The 23,523-nt window shown below is 47.5% G+C and overlaps 1 protein-coding gene across 1 annotated transcript in view; it reads right to left on the bottom strand.

Moving 5' to 3' along the window:
• The window catches only part of ESYT3 (extended synaptotagmin 3), a 55,649-nt gene that overhangs the window by 25,064 nt on the left and 7,062 nt on the right, over positions 1–23,523 (bottom strand). Inside the window, exons 2-5 of the mRNA XM_040233436.1 lie at positions 7,736–7,777; positions 6,028–6,162; positions 1,875–1,951; positions 310–376 (exon numbers count right to left, since the gene is read on the bottom strand). Coding sequence (XP_040089370.1) covers positions 310–376; positions 1,875–1,951; positions 6,028–6,162; positions 7,736–7,777 — 321 coding nt within the window. The remainder of the gene's footprint in view (positions 1–309; positions 377–1,874; positions 1,952–6,027; positions 6,163–7,735; positions 7,778–23,523) is intronic.

The raw sequence follows: 23,523 nt of genomic DNA, 5'->3' as shown, positions 1-23,523 counted from the left end.
CTGGGTTTCTTAGCATCCGCTCAGCATCTGTAAAGAGCCTCTCACTTCCTGGGGTCATCGAAGCCTCTCTGGCAGGGGGATTCCACCAACAGCGGCTGGATGGGGCAGTCCTGAGCAGAGGCGCAATGCAGCCCAGCCACCAATTCGCAGTCTGTGATCTCGGGCCTGGAGTCCCTTGACTGGAGTCCCTTGATTGGTACCAGCCTCTGTGCCTGGTGTCATCGCCCCCTTTGCAGCCTCCTCCAGTGTCACCCCGCTCCCCGTGCCCTAACTCCAACCCTGGAGGTAGTCACACCAGCCTCCACCCACCTGGATCCCGTTCACACCAGCCTGTATCTTCTGCAGCTCCACGCTGATCTCACAGTCCCCGACGTAGCTGGAAGTGGGGAGGGAAGAGGAAAGTGGAGGGGGAGGGTAGGTCAAGAAACCTGCCCAGAGCAGCCCAGCTCAAGCCTGAGCCCTACATCACCTGGATGTGGACTCCCTGACAGCCTTGGCCTTTCTCAGCTCTGTGCAGACATTGCCCAGACTCCTAGAGACAGTGCCCAGGGACGACACACCCAGGGTCTCATGTGCATCCTCACCTCTGCCTTCAAGGGCAGCAATTCTGTGTACCACCTCATCCCATGACACCCCATGGATGCCAAAGAGGAGGTCTGGGGTGCACACCCTACTGTGCTTCCACCCTGTCTCTGCCCAGGTCTCTGCCTGAAGACTGCAGAGTAGCCCTGTTGCCTCCCTCCAGCCACTCATGCGGGTTGTTGCTGGGGGTAACGAGGTGGGTGAGTAGTAAGATCTCAGAAGACTGGATCCAGCTGGCGCTCCTGCCAAGCAGTGGTCACAGGGAGCCCAGAATGGGTGCCCTTGAAGGTAGTCAAGGACTGAAGGAGAAGCGGAGGAGAGGGCAGCCATCCAGTATCTGTAGGGTGCAGGCTGACATCACAGAAATGCTGAGTGTCCCCTGGAAGAGTGGGGTGAGCCCGGGGATCCCAGGGGCTCCCTGAGCTGACTGGAGAGCTGGGTGGGCAAGCTAGATGACTGACCAGTGCCCCAGCTATTCACACAAGCGTCCTATGGCAGTCTTGGGGCCACAAGGGCCCAACTGCCAACAGTAGCTTAACACACTTGAGACCAGCCCATACGTGGGGATGGATATTCCCAGAGTTGCTTCCTGTCTTCCCAGTGTGTTCTCAGCACCAGTCTCTGGGCTAAGGACGGGATATATGTAGCACTGGAAAGGAATGGGCAACATTGTGGAACCTCAGGAGTTGATCCTTGGTCCTTTAAGCACAGTTCAAATCCCACCACCTCCAGGAAGACTTCCTGGGTTGAACCTCCATTCTCTCTGATTCAAGCCTATTATCAGCTTCATTCAGAATAAATGTCCTTGCCTGATCCACTAAAAATCACTCACATGTCTTTGCATCCTTTAGTTTTTCTGAGGTGCCACAGTGCCCAGCTCTCCCCTTGGCCTCTCACAGCCTGTGCTCCGAGCTCCCTGGGCCACACCACAAGTCCCCACATTTTCCTGTCACATTTGCTCTCTCTTCCTACATCCTCTGTGAGACAGCTGATCTGACCCTCCAGGTGACCGGACTCTGGCCTCCAAGAAAGCTCTGCTGCCTGGGTCTTGGTACCCAAAGCACGCCTGGTGCCTGGTCTGTGGGAGGAGCCAGACCTAGTGGCTCCCCTGGGACCATCCTCCCCATCCCAGCAAGGAACCCATGCTCCAGCCCGGCTAGAAGAAGGGGCCTATGTGCCATGAGAGGCTTTCACACTCCACATGAGTGTTTATCTGCGACTCCATCAACCTGGCTATTCCCACAGTGCTCCCCCATCCCCTACACCAGGCCCCCGGGGGCACAAGGGCTCACCAGATCTGCAAGTCCAGGACCACCTGTCTGCGGTTGCGCTGGTCTGTGTGTGTCTTGATGCCATTGACCCTGGGGCACTGGAAGAGATGCCAGGGTTGGGGGTAGGGGGTGGTGGTGGCAGGGAGTGACCTGGTCAGCAGGGGTCTTTGGGATAGGGAGGCAGCAAGGGGTTGCCAGCCCTGTCCTTGGGTTTCAACCACAACAACCCACGTGACACTATACTCCAGGAGTGAGCACAAACAGAAACTCACCCTGTAGACCCTGCCCACCTGTGGCATCCTAATACCTCCCTCTCCAAACAAGCAAAATTTTCATAATGGAGAAACAGTTCAATCAACCTCAGTATTATCCTTCTACTCTCTCCATGTAAAATGATACTTACAAACACGTTGTCACATGAAAAGGTGACATCAAAGAATACAGAGCCAACAGTGCAGGAAAAAAGTATTATAGGGATATAATGAGCAGTTCATTAAAATTATTATGTACGTTTTTTCAAAGAGTTTGTGGTAAGTATGATATGTCAGTTTTTTAAAAAGTATAACTTGTTATAATTTTTCTTATACATTCTCATATTTAACATTTATTTTTGTCTTGGTTTTACATTTTAAGCTTAACATTCCTTTTCTTTAAGAGGGCCCCCCAGATTACAGAAGCTTCAGGTAGCACAGCACTTGGCTAGATGTTAAAGACCCAGAAAAGCCAGCAGAAGCCTGGCGGGGAGGAAGGGCCTGTCACTGACTTGCCCCAGCCTGGAGTCTGCTCCCGGGCTGGGGGCGGACCTGCAGGCCCCTGTGAGAGCCCAGCCAGCCCCAAGAGCCTCATCTGTGGAGACTGCAGCTGGAGCAGGCCGCCCCGGTGAAGGCTCCACCACAGAAAGGAGGGGTGGCCCCGCTGCTTATAGTCTGCTCTGTGTCAGGCAGGCGGTGCCAGCCCAGGGCTCATGGTGAGGCGTGGGGCGCCAGGCTGGTCAGGTGTCCCGTACGGAACACTACTCACTTGGCCACACACAGTGGCCCTGATGCCAGGCCTGTTAATCACGCTTCACAACCACCCTCAGAAATGGGTCCTTTCCTCTTACAGATGAGGAAACTGGAACTCAGAGAGGTTAAAGCACTGGCCCAAGGTCATAACAGCAGTGAGCAGGGTTGGACATGAACACAGGAATCCAAGGAAGCAGGAAACACTCTTGGGTATGAAGGGAGTAGGTGGACCGGGTGCACTGGGCCTGGCTAGGCAGGAAGGTCACAGGCAGAGTCCTCTGTGATGCCCCCCAGTGGACAGGTGGGGAGGGGAGAGGGGTGGGCGAGTCAGGAGGAGTGGGAGGAGCCAGGGCACCAAAGACTTTGAATGCCGGGACCAGGCCTTTCCCCTGCAGGGCGGGGGCATCTGGTCAGTCTGCAGGGCCCCCGTCCAGGTGCTCATGAGAGGGTGAAAATCACCCTTCAGGACCAGCCACTCCTAGTGAGGGGCCCCAGGGCAGGACAGCTGGTGTTCATCAAGAGGAGTAAAATTGAAGCTGTTTCCCCTAGACACTCCAAGGACAGTTGGTGGCAAGAGATGACTCTGAAGTAAAGAGATAAGATGGCTGCTCCTGAGGTCAAGGAAAACTTCCCTGTCTGTCTATACATGTGCAGGAAGGCTCCTTGGGGGTCAAAAAGGGAGGGGAGCCACCCCATAATGTGTGGACACGCACCCACGGCCTCTGGAGCAGAATCCATTCTTAGCAAAAAGTTGTGCATGCACGTTTGGGAGGGTTCTAGAACAGCTCAGATGGGGAAAGAAACCAGATAATTGGCCAAAGGTAAACAAAGACCCGGAAGGACTGCCCTATATAATGATTTAACCACCTCTTTCCTGCGCTCCTCCTCTTTACGGACAACGCCTACACCCTTTCTCTCTGGGTGTGTATTTCTGCGTTGTTTCTGTCTTAAACTATTTCTGTGTGTTCTCACACATGTTATGATAATAAGCTCTGTGTCTCTGATAATAACTTTGTATCTGTTTTTAAAGTTTCTGCCTCCTTGAAACACTTTTGCTTTCAGTGGGGGTAAAAAGCCAGGGAGCAATATCAGAAATTTCAGCAACCTCAGATATGCAGATGATACCACTCTAAAGGAAGAAAGTGAAGAGGAACTAAAGAGCCTCTTGATGAGGGTGAAAGAGGAGCATGAAAAAGCTGGTTTAAAACTCAAGATTCAAAAACTGAAGATCATGGTATCCGGTCCCATCACTTCATGGCAAATAGAAGGGGGAAAAGTAGAAATAGTGACAGATTTTATTTTCTTGGGTTCCAAAATCACTGCAGTGACTGCAGCCACAAAATTAAAAGATGCTTGCTCCTTGGAAGAAAAACTATGACAAACCTAGACAGCATATTAAAAAGCAGAGACATTACTTTGCCAACAAAAGTCCATCTACTCAAAGCTATGGTTTTTTTCAGTAGTCATGTATGGATGTGAGAGTTGGACCATAAAGAAAGTTGACTGCTGAAGAAATGATGCCCTCAAATTGTGGTGCTGGAGAAGACTCTTGAGAGTCCCTTTGGACTGCAAGGAGATCAAGCCAGTCAATCCTAAAGGAAATCAGTCCTGAATATTCATTGGAAGGACTGATTTGGAAGCTGAAACTCCAATACTTTGGCCACCTGATGTGAAGAGCCGACTCACTGGAAAAGACTCTGATGCTGGGAAAGACTGAAGGCGAAAGGAGAAGGGCGTGGCAGTAGAGGATGAGATGGTTACATAGCATCACTGACTCAATGGACATGAGTTTGAGCAAACTCCAAGAGATACTGAAGGACAGGGAGGCCTGGTATACTGCAGTCCATGAGGTCACAAAGAGTCAGCCACTTCTTGATGACTGAACAACAACAAGCCTCTATCCCCTGATGGTTTGGCTTTCATCCAGGCTACCCAGGTTCAATTCCTGGGCAGGGAACTATCTCACTTCAGGACTGCTCACTGCTACTTTGCTGAGATCACTCGGCCTGCTTCTGCTGCCAGCAAGGGACCGCCTTTCAGCAGCACATGGTCCCACAGGCATCACCGCCCAGTGGGCAGCCTGGCCAGGCAGGCTCTGCTATAAACACAGCAGTCGGTGGGCTTCTGAACTCTTCACCTGCTGTGTTCCCCTCTGGGAAGTCCTCCCTGACTCACTCCACTCCTGAATCCACGCGCTCCTCCATCGTCATGTATACACTGCCAGGCCAGCAGCTATCATCCACCAGCTTATACATCTGCCTCCACAGAAGGACAGAGTCCTTCCTGAAGGCAGGGGCACAGCCACAGCATCTCTGACTGCAGAGCACGTGGCTGGGCTCAGTAAGTCATACATGAGTGAAGCAGGGAAAGAACAAATAACCAACAGATGCTGAGACGAGCCAGTCCAGGTGGAGCCTGAATCAGAACCCGCAGGCTCAGGCCAGCCTGACCTGCCCCCACTCGGGCAGTTAGCTGAGCATACACCGAGGGGGCTGGAAGACAGCTCTCAGCGGGCCAGCCTGCCTTCTGACCTCTGCTTATTCTGGGGCAGACCAGAGGCCAGCACCTCTGGTTGACAGGGTGATGGACTTCACGGTGGCTCTGCCTGAGGTATGCATTTCTGATGATCGAAATAAGACATCATAGAGGAGCTATAGGGCAGGAAGAGTGAGGCAGGAGGATGGACCAGGAAATGCAGCCTAGAGTCGGGACAGGACGTTAGGTGTGTTCAGTACACACACTTTTATCCTGGGTCACTGAGTGCTGTCACGGGACCAGCATGGATCTCTAACACAGATTGCCAGTATCAACCAGTTAGTAGAGACTTAGTCACTGCTGGGAAGCACTGCCCTCCCACTCCATGAAGGTGAGTTCTCCCCAGCTGATGCTGAGGTTAGCAAGCATGACTAGTAGATTTTTGTGCGGGTTGGCTTCCACCCGCGTATTTTCAAAATTGTGCTTTAGAAGAATGGAATTTCCTCCCACTTCTGCTGTCTCTGAGCCAGGCTTCCCTAGAACCCCCAGAGACAGTGGTGCAGGGACCAGGGGCTGAGGGGTTTATCCTCAGGCCAAGAGACTGGGAAGTGCAGGTGGGGTACCCTGTGAGTCAGGCGTGACCCCCCCCATGGGGGCGGGGGAGAGCCTGCTGCCCCTCCTGAGACAGCACCAACCTTCTGTCCAAAGTAGAGCTTGGTGAAGGCAAAGGTCCTCAGGTGCACACTCTTCTCCCGGATCTTGGGCTCCAGTTTCTCCCGGAACTTGTTTTCCATGATCATGCTGAGGTAGGGCCAGATCTGGGAGATAATCTGCGAGGACAGCAAGATGCCCTACGTGCTCAGGTCTGTGCTCCCCGTCCCAGACCCACAGCTGCACAGGGGTGGTCCTTACACCGCAGCACCCATCAGCCTGTCTGCCCACCCCATCCCATCAACCTACCTGTCCATCTGTCTGCTCATCAAACGTTGGATAACTGTGGCCATGGTTTTCATGCTTACAGTGAGATCCTAAGATTTGCTGCCATTGTGCAGCCCACCATGAAACCGTCATTCAGTGAATTAATAAGATGAAGCCCTTTAGTTAGTTCTGTGCTAAAACATATGCTACCCAAACCAACACCATGGTGTAAATACGAAGGAGCAGGTGCCAGAGGTTTAAGAAGAAGAAGAAAAAGAAACCACAGAAGATAAATTTAAATTGTTTCCTGTGGATTTGATTTTTTTCCTTAGAATCAGAAAAGGCTGCCTATAGCTGAATTCTGCAGCAGGACAACTCATGGCGCTGGGAACCAAGTGTGGGACCTGGGGAGAGAGGGTGGCAGAGAGAGGGAACCTGGTGGCAGGAGAGGGCGATCAGAGAGGGATGATGGCATTGGAGGTATGGAGTGGAGGGGCAGCAGCCCACGTGTTCTGTTTGGGACAAGCCTACTCCCTCTTCCTCTCTGGGACCTGGGCCTTTACTTATTTTAGTTTTGTGTGTATGTGTGTGGACCATTTTGTCTTTTATTAAATTTGTTACAATATTGCTTCTAGCTTACCTTTTGTTATTTTGGCTACAAGGCATGTGGTATCTTAGCTCTCAGCCAGGATCAAAACCTGCACACACACCCCTCCCCGCACCCCCCAGCCCCTACCCTGCATTGGAAGGCGAAGTCTTAATCACTGGACCACCGGGGAAGTCCCTTGCACTTTAAAGATGCAGCTCCCTCTTTTCAAACCCTAATCGGAGGAGACTGAAGGAGGTGAGTTTCAGGGCTTAATGCCCCTCTCTCTCAGAGGCCTCGATGAGCCAGGCATTGTGATACTTTAATTACCTCATTAATCCTCACAACAACCCCATGAGGCAGGGACCATAATTATTCCCATTGCACAAAGGCAGGAAGCAGCTCTGAGACATCAGGGGACCTGCCCTGGTTGCATAGCCAGTGCTGCCAGATCGTGGCTGGGGACCAGGTGAAACCCAGCAACTGCTGTCAAATCCCTAATCACAGCCTTCCTCTCCCCAGGACACCCTGGTCTCAGCCTGGTGGGACTGGAGGCCTGCACTTCCCTCTGTACGTTCTAACTTTTCTGCTGTGGCCGTCCATTAATTTTGCAATTAAAAGACAAAAATTTCATAATTTAAAAACAAACTTTTTTTAAGAAAAGAAAGTCATTGTCTGGTGAGGAGAAGAACCCTGAGGATGGGAAAAGTGGAAGGCCACCACCCCAGGGACTAAGGGCCACCTTTGGCTCCCAGACAAGGCTTCTACCAGGACTGCAGGACTGCCTTGCTCACACAAGCTCCCCCAACACCCCCGCCCCATCCAGGGTCCACGCCAGGCCCAGGGGGAGGACAAAGCCTGGAGTGAGGCCAGTACCCCCAGGCCCACCCCGGCCTTACCTTGTTGGCCCATTCAACCCGTTCCACATCCGGGAAGTGGATCTAGGGAACAGAAAGCCGAAGAGGAAGTTAGACTTGAGACCTGTCGCCCTCCCAGAACCAGGCAGGCTCCCACTCCCAAGCACAGGAGCTTTGCTGAGACCCACCCTAGAGACCCAGAGCCCACCCTCCAGGAGGGGAACCAGCCCGGTGGTGCCCACCCGCCTCGGACCACCGGACACTGATCCGACCCTGGCTGCCAGCTCCTGGGTGGGACACGTGGAAGGGCCATTCTGCACTGACCCTCCACCCTCACCTTCCTGATGGAAGCATAGAACCCCAACCTGGGCCTCCCCCAGGGTGACACCTGAGTTGGCTTCTTGCAAATTCCACCCCCCTTATTTTAGTGATACAAGGAATCATAGCCTCTGCAGAAAAATTAGAAACTACAGCTAAACAAAAGGAAAAATATTTTTCAGAGAACGCTGCCTGGTAATAACTGTCATTACCAGGTTGATTTCCAGGCTCTTCTAGAAACAAGTATCTGTAGTTTTCACAGAAACTGAGGTCACAGCGCTTTTTCTTAGCCTGCTTTTTTTCACTTAACAATATATTATGACGGTGCTGACTCAAAGGTAACTGTTGCCCATTTGAAAGGCCAACAAGGGCACTCTGCCATTTTCAGGGGCAACTATAGAGTGGGGGTGCCCCCTCACCTCCCTGGACCGCACCCAAGGCTCCCTCTCCCCAGCAGTGAGGCCTCTAGGGCCAGGTCCTATATTCACAGCCCCAGGCTCTGGGCCTGCCAGGTGAGTCCCCTTGGTGGCAGGGGATGGAGGTGGGGGGAGGTCCCTGTGAAGCGACAATTCTGTTGCCTAACCTTCGCATGACATGATTCTGAGGGTGCTGAATCCCTCCCACAAGAGTCTCAGTTTCAGAATGTCTACTGAGCTTACTACCCACCCCCCACTCCAGCCCCACCATCATCCCCACCACCAGGATTTGCTGGGATGGACAGACTAAGCACGTGTGCATGCCAGGGATCCATAAAACGAAATGATGTCGTTTTACAGTCGCCCTACCCCAAGTGACTGGAGCATGAAGTCAATCCCAGATCAGGTTCATGGTGGCCTTGGGACCTCCTGAGGAGGAGAAAGGGCCAGCCCTTCCCACCTCAGGGGCTCAGAAGGTGCGCTGTCCAGGGACTGAGTATATGTGTCTATACAGTGCACATGCCTAGCGCAGCCCTGTCAAGCACCAGGCCTTGTGCTGCCCAGGGATGCCCCCAAGGATCCAAACACAGACCGAGGCCTCGTCCACCTGCCCAGGAGGAGAGCCGTTCCCAAAGGAGGGGAGAGAGACTTCGTTCTCTCATGAGCAATATTTTTTTGTCCGGGATTTTAAATTTTGGCTGTGCTGAGTGGCTTGCAGGATCCTGGTTCCCCAACCAGGGGTGGCACCCATGTCCCCTGAAGGGGAAGTAAGGGTCTTAACCACTGGACCACCAGGGAATTCCTTTGGAGCAGTTGTTAACAGTCTGAGAGGTTAGAGGAGCCCAGTGCTTCTGAGACCCCTGGAACATCACACCATCCTCCCAGGCTCAGCTTCCCCAGCTCTGGGCCTGGGGCCGATACCAGGTTGGAGAAGCAGCTAATATTCCCAGGTGCTGCCAATACTGCCTGGTTCCCAGAGAGGGAGCCAGTCTGGCCCAGGAACGGAAGGGGATAATGGGGAAGGAATCTTGTGGGGAGTGGGGCAGGAGCCTGACCAGTTCACCAAACTGGGTTCCAGGCCAGGGCAGGGGGAGACTCCTCCATTGCTCCTGGGTACACTCACTACCCAGCACTGAAGTAAAACTCCTGCCTGTGGGGCTGAATCAGACCTCTTTCCTCCATTTGATTGCTCCATTCACCCTTCTCTTAGACCTCCCTTCTTCCCAGCAGCCTTCCCAGAGCTCTCAGGTTGAGGCTTAGTGTCCCGATTAGCTGTTGCTGCTTCTCCATTACAGCTTTCAACACCCCTTATTAAAGTTGCTTGGTCTTCTGCCTGCCTCCTCACCGCATGGCAAGCTTTGGTGGGCTGACTCAGCTGTGCTCCCGCCTAGCGCCTATCTCAGGTGTATGAATGTCTTAATAACTATTTGTGGAATGAATGAATGAGTGAATGTGGAATGAATGAATGCTGCTGTCCTCAAGGAGCTCCCAGGCTGCTAAAGGAAGCAAGCCATTAACAGGCTGTTCCAGTACAGAATCAGCAGCCAGGCCGGGGCGGCAGGGGGGTGGGGGGTCACAAAAGGGAGAGTTTTGTTACAGCAGGGCTGTCACTGGAGCCTCTGCCCCTCTCCTGCCCAAGCCTGCTGGCTGGACCTTTCATACCCTTCCTTCCACCTTAACTTCCCATCCCGCCCCCAAAGACCCTATGGGCATACCCCTTCCAATGCGCTGCACCCCTGCCCAGGTGGTTCTCTCCTCTGGAAGCTGAGAAGTGCTGATCTGCTTGATCCTGGAAAGATGATCCAGCATGCTGGGTCTGACCTCACCCACACTTGGGATCTAGTCAGTCAAAGATTCCTCCATCTGATGAATCCAATAGATTCATTAGGGTGCACCAGGGTGGGGCTTCTAATTCATTTTTAACAAGCTCCTGGCATGATCCTGGAGTTCAGTCAGGCTTGGCTGTAAGGGACCACTGACCAGCCCACCTCCTGCATTAGAGTGGCCCACACCCACCCTGAAGGGAGGCAGCATGGAAGGCCCAGGGCCCGCACTGAGTGCAGTCACGGCCTCTCCTGACCACCCTCACCTGTATTTGAGGCTCCTGCCTAAGAGATGCCCCCAGAGAGTGAGTCTGAACCCCTGACAAGAGCAATGATTCAAAGAGACCGTGAAGACACCCTATTTCGCCTTAGGCACCGAAGGGCTTCCCTGGGCCTGAATCTTAGCCCTGTCACCCTCCTCCGGGAGACAACACAAGAGCTGGGCCACCTCCTTTGTGACTGCCCCTGAGTAAGTTCTGGACCAGGGAAGGAAGCAGACAGGCTGACCTTTATGGAGCAACTGCTCACACCCAGTGCGTCATCAATCCCATGCAGACAAACGAGTCTTTCTCTTATTATAATTCAGACCTTTCCGACTCCAAATTTTCAAAGTTATTCTATGTTTTTATCTATTGGCTTTGTGTTTTAGTTTTCACATAAAAGGAAGGTCTTCAATAGTCTGGAATTTTTTTTTATAGTGGGTGAGGTAGGTATATAATTTATCCACACACTTGAAGGCAATTTTCTAAGAAGAAGATAAGGGGAAGGAACAAGGAGGAGGAAGGAAGGGGGTGGGGGAGGGGGAGGGGAGAAGGAGGGGGAGGGGGAGGGGAGGGGAGGGGGAGGAGGAGGGGGAGGGGAGGGGAGAGTGTGGGAGATTAGTTAATGTTTCCTACTAACTAGTGAAGCATCACTGACTCCATGGACGTTGAGTCTGAGTGAACTCTGGGAGTTGGTGATGGACAGGGAGGCCTGGTGTGCTGGGATTCATGGGGTCGCAAAGAGTCGGACACGACTGAGTGACTGAACTGAACTTAGTGAAGGTACTTCCCTCACACACGAGCTTCTCATGTGCACCTCAGCGTGTTTCAGGACTTGGCACTGAACACCACGGTCTGTTTGCCTGTTCTGGCATCACTATCACACTATTTTAATCTCTGTGACTTCACAATATAACCTGGGATAGGGTAATTCCCCTCTTTTTGCTTTTCTTTTTCAAACTGCTTTAGATAACAGTAGGTATTTCTGCTTCCGTATGAATTTCAGAATCATCTTGTCCACCTTCCCCAAAAATACCCTCCTTGGATTTTGATGGTTATATTTCCAAATTCATAGATTAATTTGTGGAAGAACTGACCTCTTTAACAGTATGACACTTTGCATCCATGAGCAGAATATTTCTCTTTATTTATTCATATTTGTATGAATTCATACAAATTCACACAAAATACAATCATTTTGTATGGTTGTATTCACATTTAGGATCATAACCTTTTCTCTAAAGAAGTCTTCCACATTTTTTGTTACATTACTCTGTGGGTTTTGCAGTTATTAAAAATGATGTTTCATTTTCTGGGCAACTTTTCTTGAAATTTGTTACCAATTCTGTTAATTCTCATAGGTAATTTATACACATTTGTAATCTCCTAGTGATAACAATTTCTTTTTTTCCCACACCTTATCCTTACACTTGTTTCTCTCAGCCAGTCCTCTGGCACTACACAGGCACTCGCGGGGATAGCAAGTAGCTCTCTCTGGTTCCCGACCTCAAAAGGAAGTTTCTCCATTAAGCATGATTTTTGCTATAAATTTGGGAAGACAGCCTCTATCAGACTGAGAAGGTTCTTTTCAATTTCTAAACTTCCAAGAGCTCTCATTATAAATGGGTACTGAACTATATTCAATACTTTCTCATATCCATTGAGGAACTCAAAGTTATTTTTTCCCTTTCATCCATTAATGTGATCAAATTAACTGATGTTTCTTTCTAAATCAGAACCGTCTCTCTTGCCTAGGATAAATCCTACTTAAAATATTTAGCTAGCCTGATATCTCACTTAGGTTTTATACACTAATGATTCAAAGTGATACCTACAGCTTAAGTCCCCTTGGACTGCAAGGAGATCCAACCAGTCAATCCTAAAGGAAATCAGTCATGAATATTCAGGAAGGACTGATGCTGAAGCTAAAACTTCAATACTTTGGCTACCTGATGCAAAGAACCAACTCATTGGAAAAGACCCTGATGCTGGGAAAGACTGAGGAGAAAGGGACACGGAGGATGAGACGGTTGGATGGCATCACTGGGAGCTGGTGATGGACAGGGAAGCCTGGCATGCTGCAGTCCATGGGGTCACAAAGAGTCAGACACGACTGAGCGACTGAACTGAACAGCTTTTGTTCTTGGACAATTTCTATCTGATTTCGATATAAAGATTTTATGAATAATTGTAAAATGAGTGGGACACCTTTCCTTCTGAAACAAAGTGTAAATATAGGAATTATCTGATTAACGGAATTTAGTATATCTTAACCTATAAAACCATCTTAGCCAGAGACTTTTGAGGGTGGTTAATCACCATTTTTCTCTTTAGAGGTCAATGATGTCTTTAAAGGTTAAAGGTCTACTGATCTCTTAGTGTGGTAATCTTGACATTTATATTTTTCTAGAAATGTATCTAGTTCATCCAGGCTTTCAAATGTCTTGATACATAGTTATTTACAATGTTTCATTGTTTTAATCTGTTATACCTATATAGTCATTTCTGCCTTTTTCATTCTATAGTTTATCTTTTTTCATAATCAAGCTTGACAAAGTTGTACCTATTGGCCTATTGTTTAATCTTTTCAGACAACTAACTTCAGTTAATAATTTTCTTTACCTTTTGTACTTTTGGCTGCACTGAGCAGCCTGAGGAATCTTAGTTCCCAACCAAGGATCAAACCCCGTGCCGCCTGCACTGGGACCATGAAGTCTTAACCACTGGACCGCCAAAGAAGTCCCTGCTGTTATTTTTAAATGTTTCTTCATTTTCATCCTCTTCATTTTATCATGTTCTTCTTTCTTATTTCTTTGATCTAAACCTATTGTTCTTTTATTAGTCAGACTCGGTGAGTTTTAGAGTTGAATCATTTATTTTTCAATTTTTCTTATTTTATGATAAATTGAAAGTTATAAATTCACTTACAATTTTTGACATTGTTTTTCATCATTATTCAGCTCTCAGTTTTTGAAATGTCCATGTTTAAAAAAAATTTTTTTTTAAATTTTAATTGGAGGCTAATTACTTTACAATATTGTGGTGGTTTTTGCCATACATTCACTTGAATCAGCCACGGGTGTACATGTGTTCCCCATCCTGAATCCTCCTCCCACCTCCCTCCCCATCCCATCCCTCAGGGTCATCCCAGTGCACCAGCCCTGAGCACTCTGTCTCATGCATCGAACCTGGACTGGAGATCTGTTTCATATATGATAATATATATGTTTCAATGCCATTCTTTCAAATCATCCCACCCACGCCTTCTCCCACAGAGTCCAAAAGTCTGTTCCTTACATCTGTGTCTCTTTTGCTGTCTCGCACATAGGGTCATCGTTACCATCTTTCTAAATTCCATATATATGCGTTAATATATTGTATCGGTGTTTTTCTTTCTAAAACAATGGTTTTAAAATAGTAATATTTTAAAATTATCTAGACATATACCTATAACTATTTATTATTGTTTTCTAACTTCATTTCTTTATGTTCTGAACAGTCTGCTCATTGGAATATATTGATAATACCTTTGTGGCCTGGTACATGATTCATTGGAATATATCAAAAATATCTTTGTAGCCTGGTATATGATTAATTCCCATGACTGTTCCACATATGACCAAATTATTAATCACTGCCTTTAAATAGTGTTTATCCTTGTTTACTCTTTTGTGTACTTGATTTTTCATTTTCAGAGAAGAATATATGAAAAATTTCAAGCCCAGCTGCTGATTTATCTAATTCTCTGAGCAGTCTGTGAGTTGTTGGCTTATATTTCAAGTTTATATTATGAAATTCATATATGGCCATGATTATTACACCTTCTTAATTATGGTGCTTTTAATGAGCATATTGGAGAAGGGCATGGCAACCACCCCAGTATTCTTGCCTGGAAAATTCCATGGACAGAGGAGTCTTGTGGGTTCCAGTCCATGGGGTGTGAAGAGTCAGACAAGACTGAGCAACTAACATTTTCATACTTTTGTAAGCATATAACATCTTTGTCTTTAAGACATATCTGAGTTAATACAAAAATTGTTACTATGGGCCTGCTTTTATTTCAAAGTTGTCCAGTTGTATCTTTTTTCCATCCTGTTTTCAGCCTTTTTGAATTATGTCCTTCAAAGTGAAGTGAAGTGAAGTCGCTCAGTCATGTCCAACTCTTTGCTACCTCATGGACTATAGCCTACCAGGCTCTTCCCTCCACGGGATTCTCCAGGCAAGCATACTGGAGTGGGTTTGCCATTTCCTTCTCCAGGGGATCTTCCCGACCCAGGAATCGAACCCAGGGTCTCCCACATTCCAGGCAGACGCTTTAACCTCTGAGCCACCAGGGAAGCCCTTTAATCCCTTATTAGCCCCATTTTACAGATAATGAAACTAAGGCTGAGAGTGAACTTACAATCACCAGCTGTGGAGTACTAGAGCTGTGACCCAGATCCAGGACTGTCTGTGATTTTCCACTCTTCCACACTCACTGCTCTTACAAAACACTACATACCACTGTTTTCCTCTCCTGCATAAAGTCTAATTTGGCAGAGGACTGCCCTCATGGGACCTGAGCCTTCACTAGGCCACACTTTCTAAGTCCTAAGGGCTTCCCTGGTGGTAAAAGATGGTAAAGAATCTGCCTGCAATGCAGGAGATCTGGGTTTAATTCCTGGGTCAGGAAGACCCCTTAGAGAAGGTAATGGCAACCCACTCCAGTGTTCTTGCCTGGAGAATCCCATGGACAGAGGCGGGCTACAGGCCATGGGGTTACAAAGAGTTGGACATGACTGAGCAACTAACACATGCAACTAACACACTTTCATTTGATCCTCCTCATGTTGTATAAAGTGAACAGCAAACACGCAATTATCCCCATTTTACATATGAGGAGAGGCTCAGAGAATAGCACTTGCCAAAATCAACCAGGAGACCAGAACTCAGATCTTCTTACCTAAGTCCAGCCTTCAAGTCTTTTCCCTCATCCATTTACCCTCTCCTTCTGCTACCTAAAATGTCAGCATTTGAAGTCTACTTCTTGGTGCTTTTCTAAACTACTCCTATGCATTTAAAATTCCACCTCTTTTAACCTCAGTTTTCTCATCCATAATGTGGGCACAGTACTACCAACTTAACAGAGTTACTGAGAAAATTAAATAAAACAATTCAAGTATGGTGCTCAGTACACTTCCCAGCTCAGAATAAATGCTCCAGAAATGGTGACTATTGGTGGAAGGCATACAGACCTCAGAGGTACAAACACTGACACCTCTGACCTTAGGTACTTGCCAAGAACAAGATCATGTGCGTTGTATGTCTAGTTCTGTTTGATCCAAAGCCTAGCAAATTCCCTGGGTCTCCTAGTGCCCATGGCTTTGCACTTTGGGAGACTGCTGAGAAAGGGGAACAGAAAATGAGAAGAGGATAACACAGCTAAAACCGCTGAAGCACAAGAGGAAGAACCACAGAGGCTGTGGTTTCCTTGGCCTCTGCTGATTGGCTGAGCCCAGTACCCAAGAGCCCCATGAGAAATTCTGCCCAATGGGGGTGCTCCAAACTGGCAAAAGGATCCAATCAACACCTCTGCCTGTGTCTTTCCCTCCCCAGGTAAACAAAGGGAAGGCAGAAAAAGAAGCCAGGTTGGCTCACTCTCACACTGCATCCTAAAGTCATTTTCATTCCAATTCCCATGAGCCTGGGAGTATCCAGGAGTCTCTGGGCCCAGCTAGGATGAGAGACACACCCACCACCAGGGAATGCAAAGGGCTAGACTCTGAGTGGTTCTCAAACTTTTCTGTATAAAAACATCACCTGGAAAGCTGGTGAAATGTGGGTTTTTGGTCAGGTCCCACTGAGATTCTGACTCAGAAGGATGGGGCAAGGCCTTGAAACTTGCATCTTTAATAAGCTCACCTGCTCCTTCTGATCCTGGTGGTGGAGGATGCGGAAGCATGAGCGCTCAGGGCCTCCCAGGCTGGAGGACCTGCCCCAGACCTAGAACAAGGTGGCCTTTCTGCTCCCCAGTGTTCCTGACCAGGGATATAGTCACAGCCTGTGTCTCTAGTGATTACTCTTAGGAGAATATCACTTTGTCATCAGATTTTTACCAGTAGCCTACAGACCTCACTTCTTTTACAAAGGGAATATCTTTTGTGCTACAAAAAGCAAAGGGAAGCATGAACTAATAGATGAAAAACACAGTATCACGATTCTGCCTGGCTCGAGGCACTGCCCTGGCCTCTAACAGGTGTGTGGTCCTTTTCCTGCAGCCTCAGGTTTCTCCTGATTGAGAGCAGAGAAGTTGCTCAGTCCTGTGCTGCCCACAGGATCTACAATCCAGAGAAAGGACAAATGTACTTCTAAATGGAGACAGAGCTCTTGAAGTTTCATCTCCATAGAAACATGAACACTCTTCTGAATGATGTATTACGGGTATGGGCAGTTCTCCAGAGCAATCCTGGAAAATTCAAAACTTGCTGGGGCCTGTGGTCAGGTCATCAGAATCTCAGATGCCTGCTCTTCTGCCCACAGGAGCCCTCGGGAAAGTTTCAACAGATGAGCTCTCAGCCCACATCTAAGGACCCCTTAAGCTAACACTGTCATGCTGCTATTAGTGTACTTGGGCCAAAGCCTTCCAGGCAAAGTGGACTAATAATTTAATGATGGCATATTTAGATATGGTCAAGAGTGGTGGTAATCAGAGCCTAGAGAGGCAAGAAAGACTATAAATCAAACCAAGTCTGGGACTTCCCTGGTGGTCCAGTGGCTAAGACTCTGCATTCCCAATGCAGGGGACCCAGGTTTGATCTTTGGTCAGGGAACTAGATCCACCTGCTGCAACTGAAGATCCTGCATTCCACAACTAAGAGCCAGTATAGCCATACATCCGCTGGATCATGGAAAAAGCAAGAGAGTTCCAGAAAAACATCTATTTCTGCTTTATTGACTATGCCAAAGCCTTTGACTGTGTAGATCACAATAAACTGTGGAAAATTCTGAAAGAGATGGGAATACCACACCACCTGACCTGCCTCTTGAGAAATCTGTATGCAGGTCAGGAAGCAACAGTTAGAACTGGACATGGAACAACAGACTGGTTCCAAATAGGAAAAGGAGTACATCAAGGCTGTATATTGTCACCCTGCTTATTTAACTTCTATGCAGAGTACATCATGAGTAATGCTGGGCTGGAAGAAGCACAAGCTGGAATCAAGATTTCTGGGAGAAATATCAGTAACCTCAGATATGCAGATGACACTACCCTTATGGCAGAAAGTGAAGAGGAACTAAAAAGCCTCTTGATGAAAGTGAAAGAGGAGAGTGAAAAAGTTGACTTAAAGCTCAACATTCAGAAAACGAAGATCATGGCATCCAGTCCCATCACTTCATGGCAAATAGATGGAGAAATAGTGGAAACAGTGTCAGACTTTATTTTTTGGGGCTCCAAAATCACTGCAGATGGTGACTGCAGCCATGAAATTAAAAGACACTTACTCCTTGGAAGGAAAGTTATGACCAACCTAGATAGCATATTCAAAAGCAGAGACATTACTTTGCCAACTAAGGTCCGTCTAGTCAAGGCTACGGTTTTTCCTGTGGTCATGTATGGATGTGAGAGTTGGACTGTGAAGAAAGCTGAGTGCCGAAGAATTGATGCTTTTGAACTGTGGTGTTGGAGAAGACTGCTGAGAGTCCCTTAGGACTGCAAGGAGATCCAACCAGTCCATTCTGAAGGAGATCAGCCCTGGGATTTCTTTGGAGGGAATGATGCTAAAGCTGAAACTCCAGTACTTTGGCTACCTCATGCGAAGAGTTGACTCATTGTAAAAGACTGTGATGCTGGGAGGGATTGGGGGCAGGAGAAGAAGGGGATGACAGAGGATGAGATGGCGGGATGGCATCACCGACTCAATGGATGTGAGTTTGAGTGAACTCTGGGAGTTGGTGATGGACAGGGAGGCCTGGCGTGCTGTGATTCATGGGGTCGCAAAGAGTCAGACATGACTGAGCGACTGAACTGAACTGAACTAATAGCCATATAAATATATATACATATATATGTATACACACATATATAAATAAATAAAACAAGTCTAAGAATTCTAGACTGGCAGAGGCCACCCAAATGGATCAATCATGTTGGTGCTTCATCTTTAGGTGGTCACATGCTTTATATCTTAAACTCTTTAGGAAAAGTGATTGCACAGCAGTGAGGAAATGGAACCAGAGTGTGAGGGCTGCATGCCACTGGGGGGTGGAGCCCACAGATGGGCTGGAGTTGGGCTGAGAGGCCTGGACAGGAGGTTCTGGCCACCAGACTCTCTCAGGAGGCAGGGGACTAGAGGGCTTCACTTACAGAGCGTGCCTGTCACTCGGTGAATCCTGCTTCCCTCTCACAGAGACAGTGGCTCCTCCCCTGGGAGCAGCTGTGTACAGACATAGAGACACACACAGACATATACAGGTAGATGGACACACACATGTAGACACACACACCAAGACATACACAGATGCACAGATACATGTACACACATAGACACACACACCCAGAGCTACACAGACCCACCCATAGAATCACTTGTTTCTCAGTCACTAAGTCATGTACAACTCTGTGACCCCATGGACTGCAGCCTACCAGGCTCCTCTGTTCTCCATTGTCTCCCATAATTTGCTCAAATTCATGTCCATCAAGTTGGTAGTACTATCTTACCATCTCATCCTCTGCCACCCCCTTCTCCTGTCACCCTCAATCTTTCCCAGCATCAGAGTCTTTTTCAATGAGTCAGCTTTTCACATCAGGTGGCCAAAGTATTGAAGCTTCAACTTTAGCATCAGTCCTTCCAATGAACACTCAGGGTTGATTTCCTTTAGGATTGGCTGGTTTGATCTCCTTGCAGTCCAAGGGACTCTTAAGAGTCTTCTCCAGCTCTACAATTTGAAAGGATCAATTCTTTGGTGCTCAGCCTTCTTTGTGGTCCAACTCACATCCATATATGACTACTGGGAAAACCATAGCTTTGACTAGCCAGACCTTTGTCAGCCAAGTAATGTCTCTGCTTTTTAATATGTGGTCTAGGTTGGTCATAGCTTTTCTTCCAAGGAGCACTGTCTTTTAATTTCATGTCTGCAGTCACCATCCACAATGATTTTAGGGTCCAAGAAAACAAAATTTGTCACTGCTTCCATTTCTTAACCATCTATTTCTCTTGAAAGAATGTGACCAGATGCTATGATCCTTAGTTTTTCAAGTGTTGAGTTTCAAGCCAGCTTTTTCAGTCTCTTCTTTCACCCTCATCAAGACATTCTTTAGTTCCTCTTCACTTTCTGCCACTGAATCACATGTACACACAAAGATCTAAGTACACACTCTCTTTTCTAGAAAGAAAAAGAAAAAAGCCTCTGGATCCTGCTCCAAAGGGCATTTCTATACACACACTCCTGCTGACTCGTCTGATCTTGCCAACCCCTCCCCAGTGGAAAGAAGAGAGAAGATCCTCGCCCAGGTGTCTGACGGGGAAGGGGATGCTGCACAAGAGGCCTTGCCGGGCTCCTATTCTCTTGAGACAGTCCCTGCTCTCTGGGTGCCTCTGCAGAGTTCCTCCCCCACCAGAAAACAGCCCATATTTCAGTCACTTATCTCCTGATGAAACATTGCCTTTCATCCCTTTTTTTCCTCTGTTATTGGGAGGTAAACATTTAACCATGAAAACCGCTTTTTAAAATTATTATTATTTTTGACTGCACAGCACAGCATGTGGGATCTTAGTTCCCCAACCAGGGGCTGAATCTGGGCCCCCTGTATTGGAAGCTTGGAGTCTTAACCACTGGAACACCAGGAAAGTCCTGAAAACAGCTATTAAATCTGCTGCTTTTGGGGTGAAAATCACCCTGCCCAAAGTGCCTTAAGAGAAATAACTGCTTTGCCAGCTTGGAATTCCGTTTTGGGGCTTCCCTGCTGGTTCAGGAGTAAAGAATCCACTTGTCAATGAAGGAGACCCAGTTGGGAAGATTCCTCTGGAGAAGGAAATGGCAACCCACCCCAGTATTCTTGCCTGAAAAATCCCATGGACAGAGGAGCCTGGCAGGCTACAGTCCATGGGGTTGTAGAGTTGGACATGACTGAGCAACTAAACAATAACAACTGTTCTAGAATCTGTAGGCTCCTGAACAGCACAACCAGCCTTGAACTGTCTTCAGTTGGCTGGACTCAGCAGGATGACCGAGCAGACAGATAATGTGGGTGGCAGGAGCCTGCCATCCAGGCTGAGGAGTAAGGGCTCAGAGCAGAGAGGGACTGCTCTGAGCTACCTGCAGAGTCATTGTTTCAAGGAGTGCATGCAAAGTCGCTTCATTCATGTCCAACTCATTCTGACCCAATGGACTGTAGTCTGCTGGGCTCCTCTGAACCCATGCCCTTCTCCAGGGGATCTTCCCGACCCAGGGATCAAACCCAGGTCTCCTCCACTGCAGGCAGATTCTTTACCACTAAGCCACTGGGGATGCCCCACCTGAGTATAATCCTAAATTGCCAGAGAGTTCAGTGATCCTGCTAGGTCTGGTAATGCCTTGAGGGTAAAAAAAAACTTATCCTCTTGCTCATTAAATTAGTAAAATGCCAACCATCCAATCCCAAAGGGGGGCAATGCCAAAGAATGTTCAAACTACCAGACAATCGTGCTCATTTCACAAGCTAGCAAAGTCATGCTCAAAATCCTCCAAGCCAGGCTTCAACAGATGTACAAGCTGGATTTAGAAAAGGCAGAAAAACTAGAGATAAAATTGCCAACATCAGTTGAATCATAGGAACAACAAGAGAATTCCAGAAAAACATCTACTCCTGCCTTATTGACTACGCCAAAGCCTTTGACTGTGTGGATCACAACAAACTGGAAAATTCTTCAAGAGATGGGAATACCAGACCACCTGACCTGTTCTGAGAAACCTGTATGTGGGTCAAGAAGCAACAGTTAGAACCAGACATGGAACAACAGACTGGTTCCAAATCGGGAAAGGAGTACGTCAAGGCTGTATATTGTCACCCTGCTTATTTAACTTCTATGCAGAGTACATCATGAGAAACGCTGGGCTGGAAGAAGCACAAGCTGGAATCAAGATTGCCAGGGGAAATATCAATAACCTCAGATATGCAGATGATGCCACCCTAATGGCAGAAAGTAAAGAGGAACTAAAGAGTATCTTGATGAAAGTGAAAGAGGAGAGTGAAAAATCTGGTTTAAAACTCAACCTTCAAAGAACAAAGATCATGGCATTTGGTCCCATCACTTCATGGCAAACAGATGGGGGAAAAAATGGAAACAGTGACAGATTTTATTTTCTTGGGCTCCAAAATCAATGCAGATGGTGACTGTAGCCACGAAATGAAAAGATGCTTGCTCCTTGGAAAAAAAGTTATGACCAACCTAGACAGTATATTAAAAAGCAGAGACATTACTTGGCCAACAAAGGTCCAGCTAGTCAATGCTATGGTTTTTCCAGTAGTCATGTACAGTTGTGAGTTGGACCATAAAGAAGGCTGAGCACCAAAGAATTGATGCCTTCAAACTGTGGTGTTGGAGAAGACTCTTGAGAGTCCCTTGGACAGTAAGGAGATCAATCCAGTCAATCTAAAAGGAAATCAACCTTGAATATTCATCGGAAGGACTAATGCTAAAGCTGAAGCTCCAATACTTTGGCCACCTGATGTGAAGAAAAGACTCTGATGCTGGGAGAGACTTTAGGCAGAAGGGAATGACAGAGGATGAGATGGTTGGATGGCATCACTGACTCAGTGAATTTGAGCAAGCTCTGGGAGACATGACTGAACAATAGTCATCATCTTCCTCCTCTGCCTGTTCCTCCTCCATGCTGATAAGGCCACGGTGAGGTAGAAATGAGGACCTTTCAAGTAATTAAGTTTTGACAGATAAGTTTAATGTAATCTATGAAAGGAATTAGAGAAACAGGGTCTGAGTTTTTTTTTTTTTTTTTAAATCTTTTGGCTACACTGCAAAGCTTGTGGGATCTTAGTTCCCCCAGCCAGGGATGAAACCCAGGCCCCTTGCTTTGGCAGCCCAAGTCTTAACTGCTGGACTACCAGGGAAGTCCAGGGACTAAAATTTACATTGCAGATGTTCACTGTGGCATTCATGCCACGCATTTTTATTGAAAGCCTATTTGAACTGGGCACTGAGCAAGGAGCTGAGGGTACAGAAAGATACAAGACACACACCTTAAAAGAATATTTGATCTGGAGGAAAAGTGAGACATAAAAATAGGTAGGTGCAAGTCAACACGGGAAGTGGGTGTGACAGAAGGGTTCCAGAGCAGGTCCCTGAGCTTTGACTTGAAGGAAGAGTCAAGGGAGCCAGACTGGAAGATCAGAGGGAGAAATTTGCAGACACAGAGAGGAAACAACACCCACCTCGGCCCACCACAGAAACAGGTCAAACTTGGACATAACCAAAATACTGGATGTCCGAGAAATGATCAAGCCACTTACAGTCTCTTCATATTAAGGATAGCATAAACTTTAAGGATTTTTTGAAAGAAAGTTTACAAGATAATATTAAGGCCACAAAAAGAAAAAAAAATTCAAGGGTACAAGTTTTCAAAAGATTGTTTTCATATACCTTTTATACAAAGGAAGTGCTCTCAAACATAAGAGTATATTTCCGGGTGGTGGAATTGTAAATGCTTACTCTAATATTTACTTATAGTCCATATCCAAATATCCTACCATGGGAATATTTGCACTTTTATAACCAGAAAAACAAGATTTTTAACCAGTTTATAACCAGTTACTTTAAAAAGTAAACATAGTGTGGGCAAAAGAATGGATTGGGTGAACCTGGGGTTTTGAAACATCCTACCTCCTGGAGAGTTCCTTGGCTTTTCAAGGACTAGTGACCCTGGGCACACTGGGATGGGACTTCTCAGGCAGGAGCAGCCACCCACACCTACACAGAGAGGGTGCAAAGGAGCTGAGCCCTGACGCCCAGTGCAGCCTGAGGGGTTCAACCATCATC

Source organism: Oryx dammah, unplaced genomic scaffold (genome assembly GCF_014754425.2).
Source record: "Oryx dammah isolate SB20612 unplaced genomic scaffold, SCBI_Odam_1.1 HiC_scaffold_2, whole genome shotgun sequence".
In the NCBI taxonomy this organism is placed as follows: domain Eukaryota; kingdom Metazoa; phylum Chordata; class Mammalia; order Artiodactyla; family Bovidae; genus Oryx; species Oryx dammah.
This window is presented reverse-complemented; position numbering and strand designations above follow the sequence as displayed.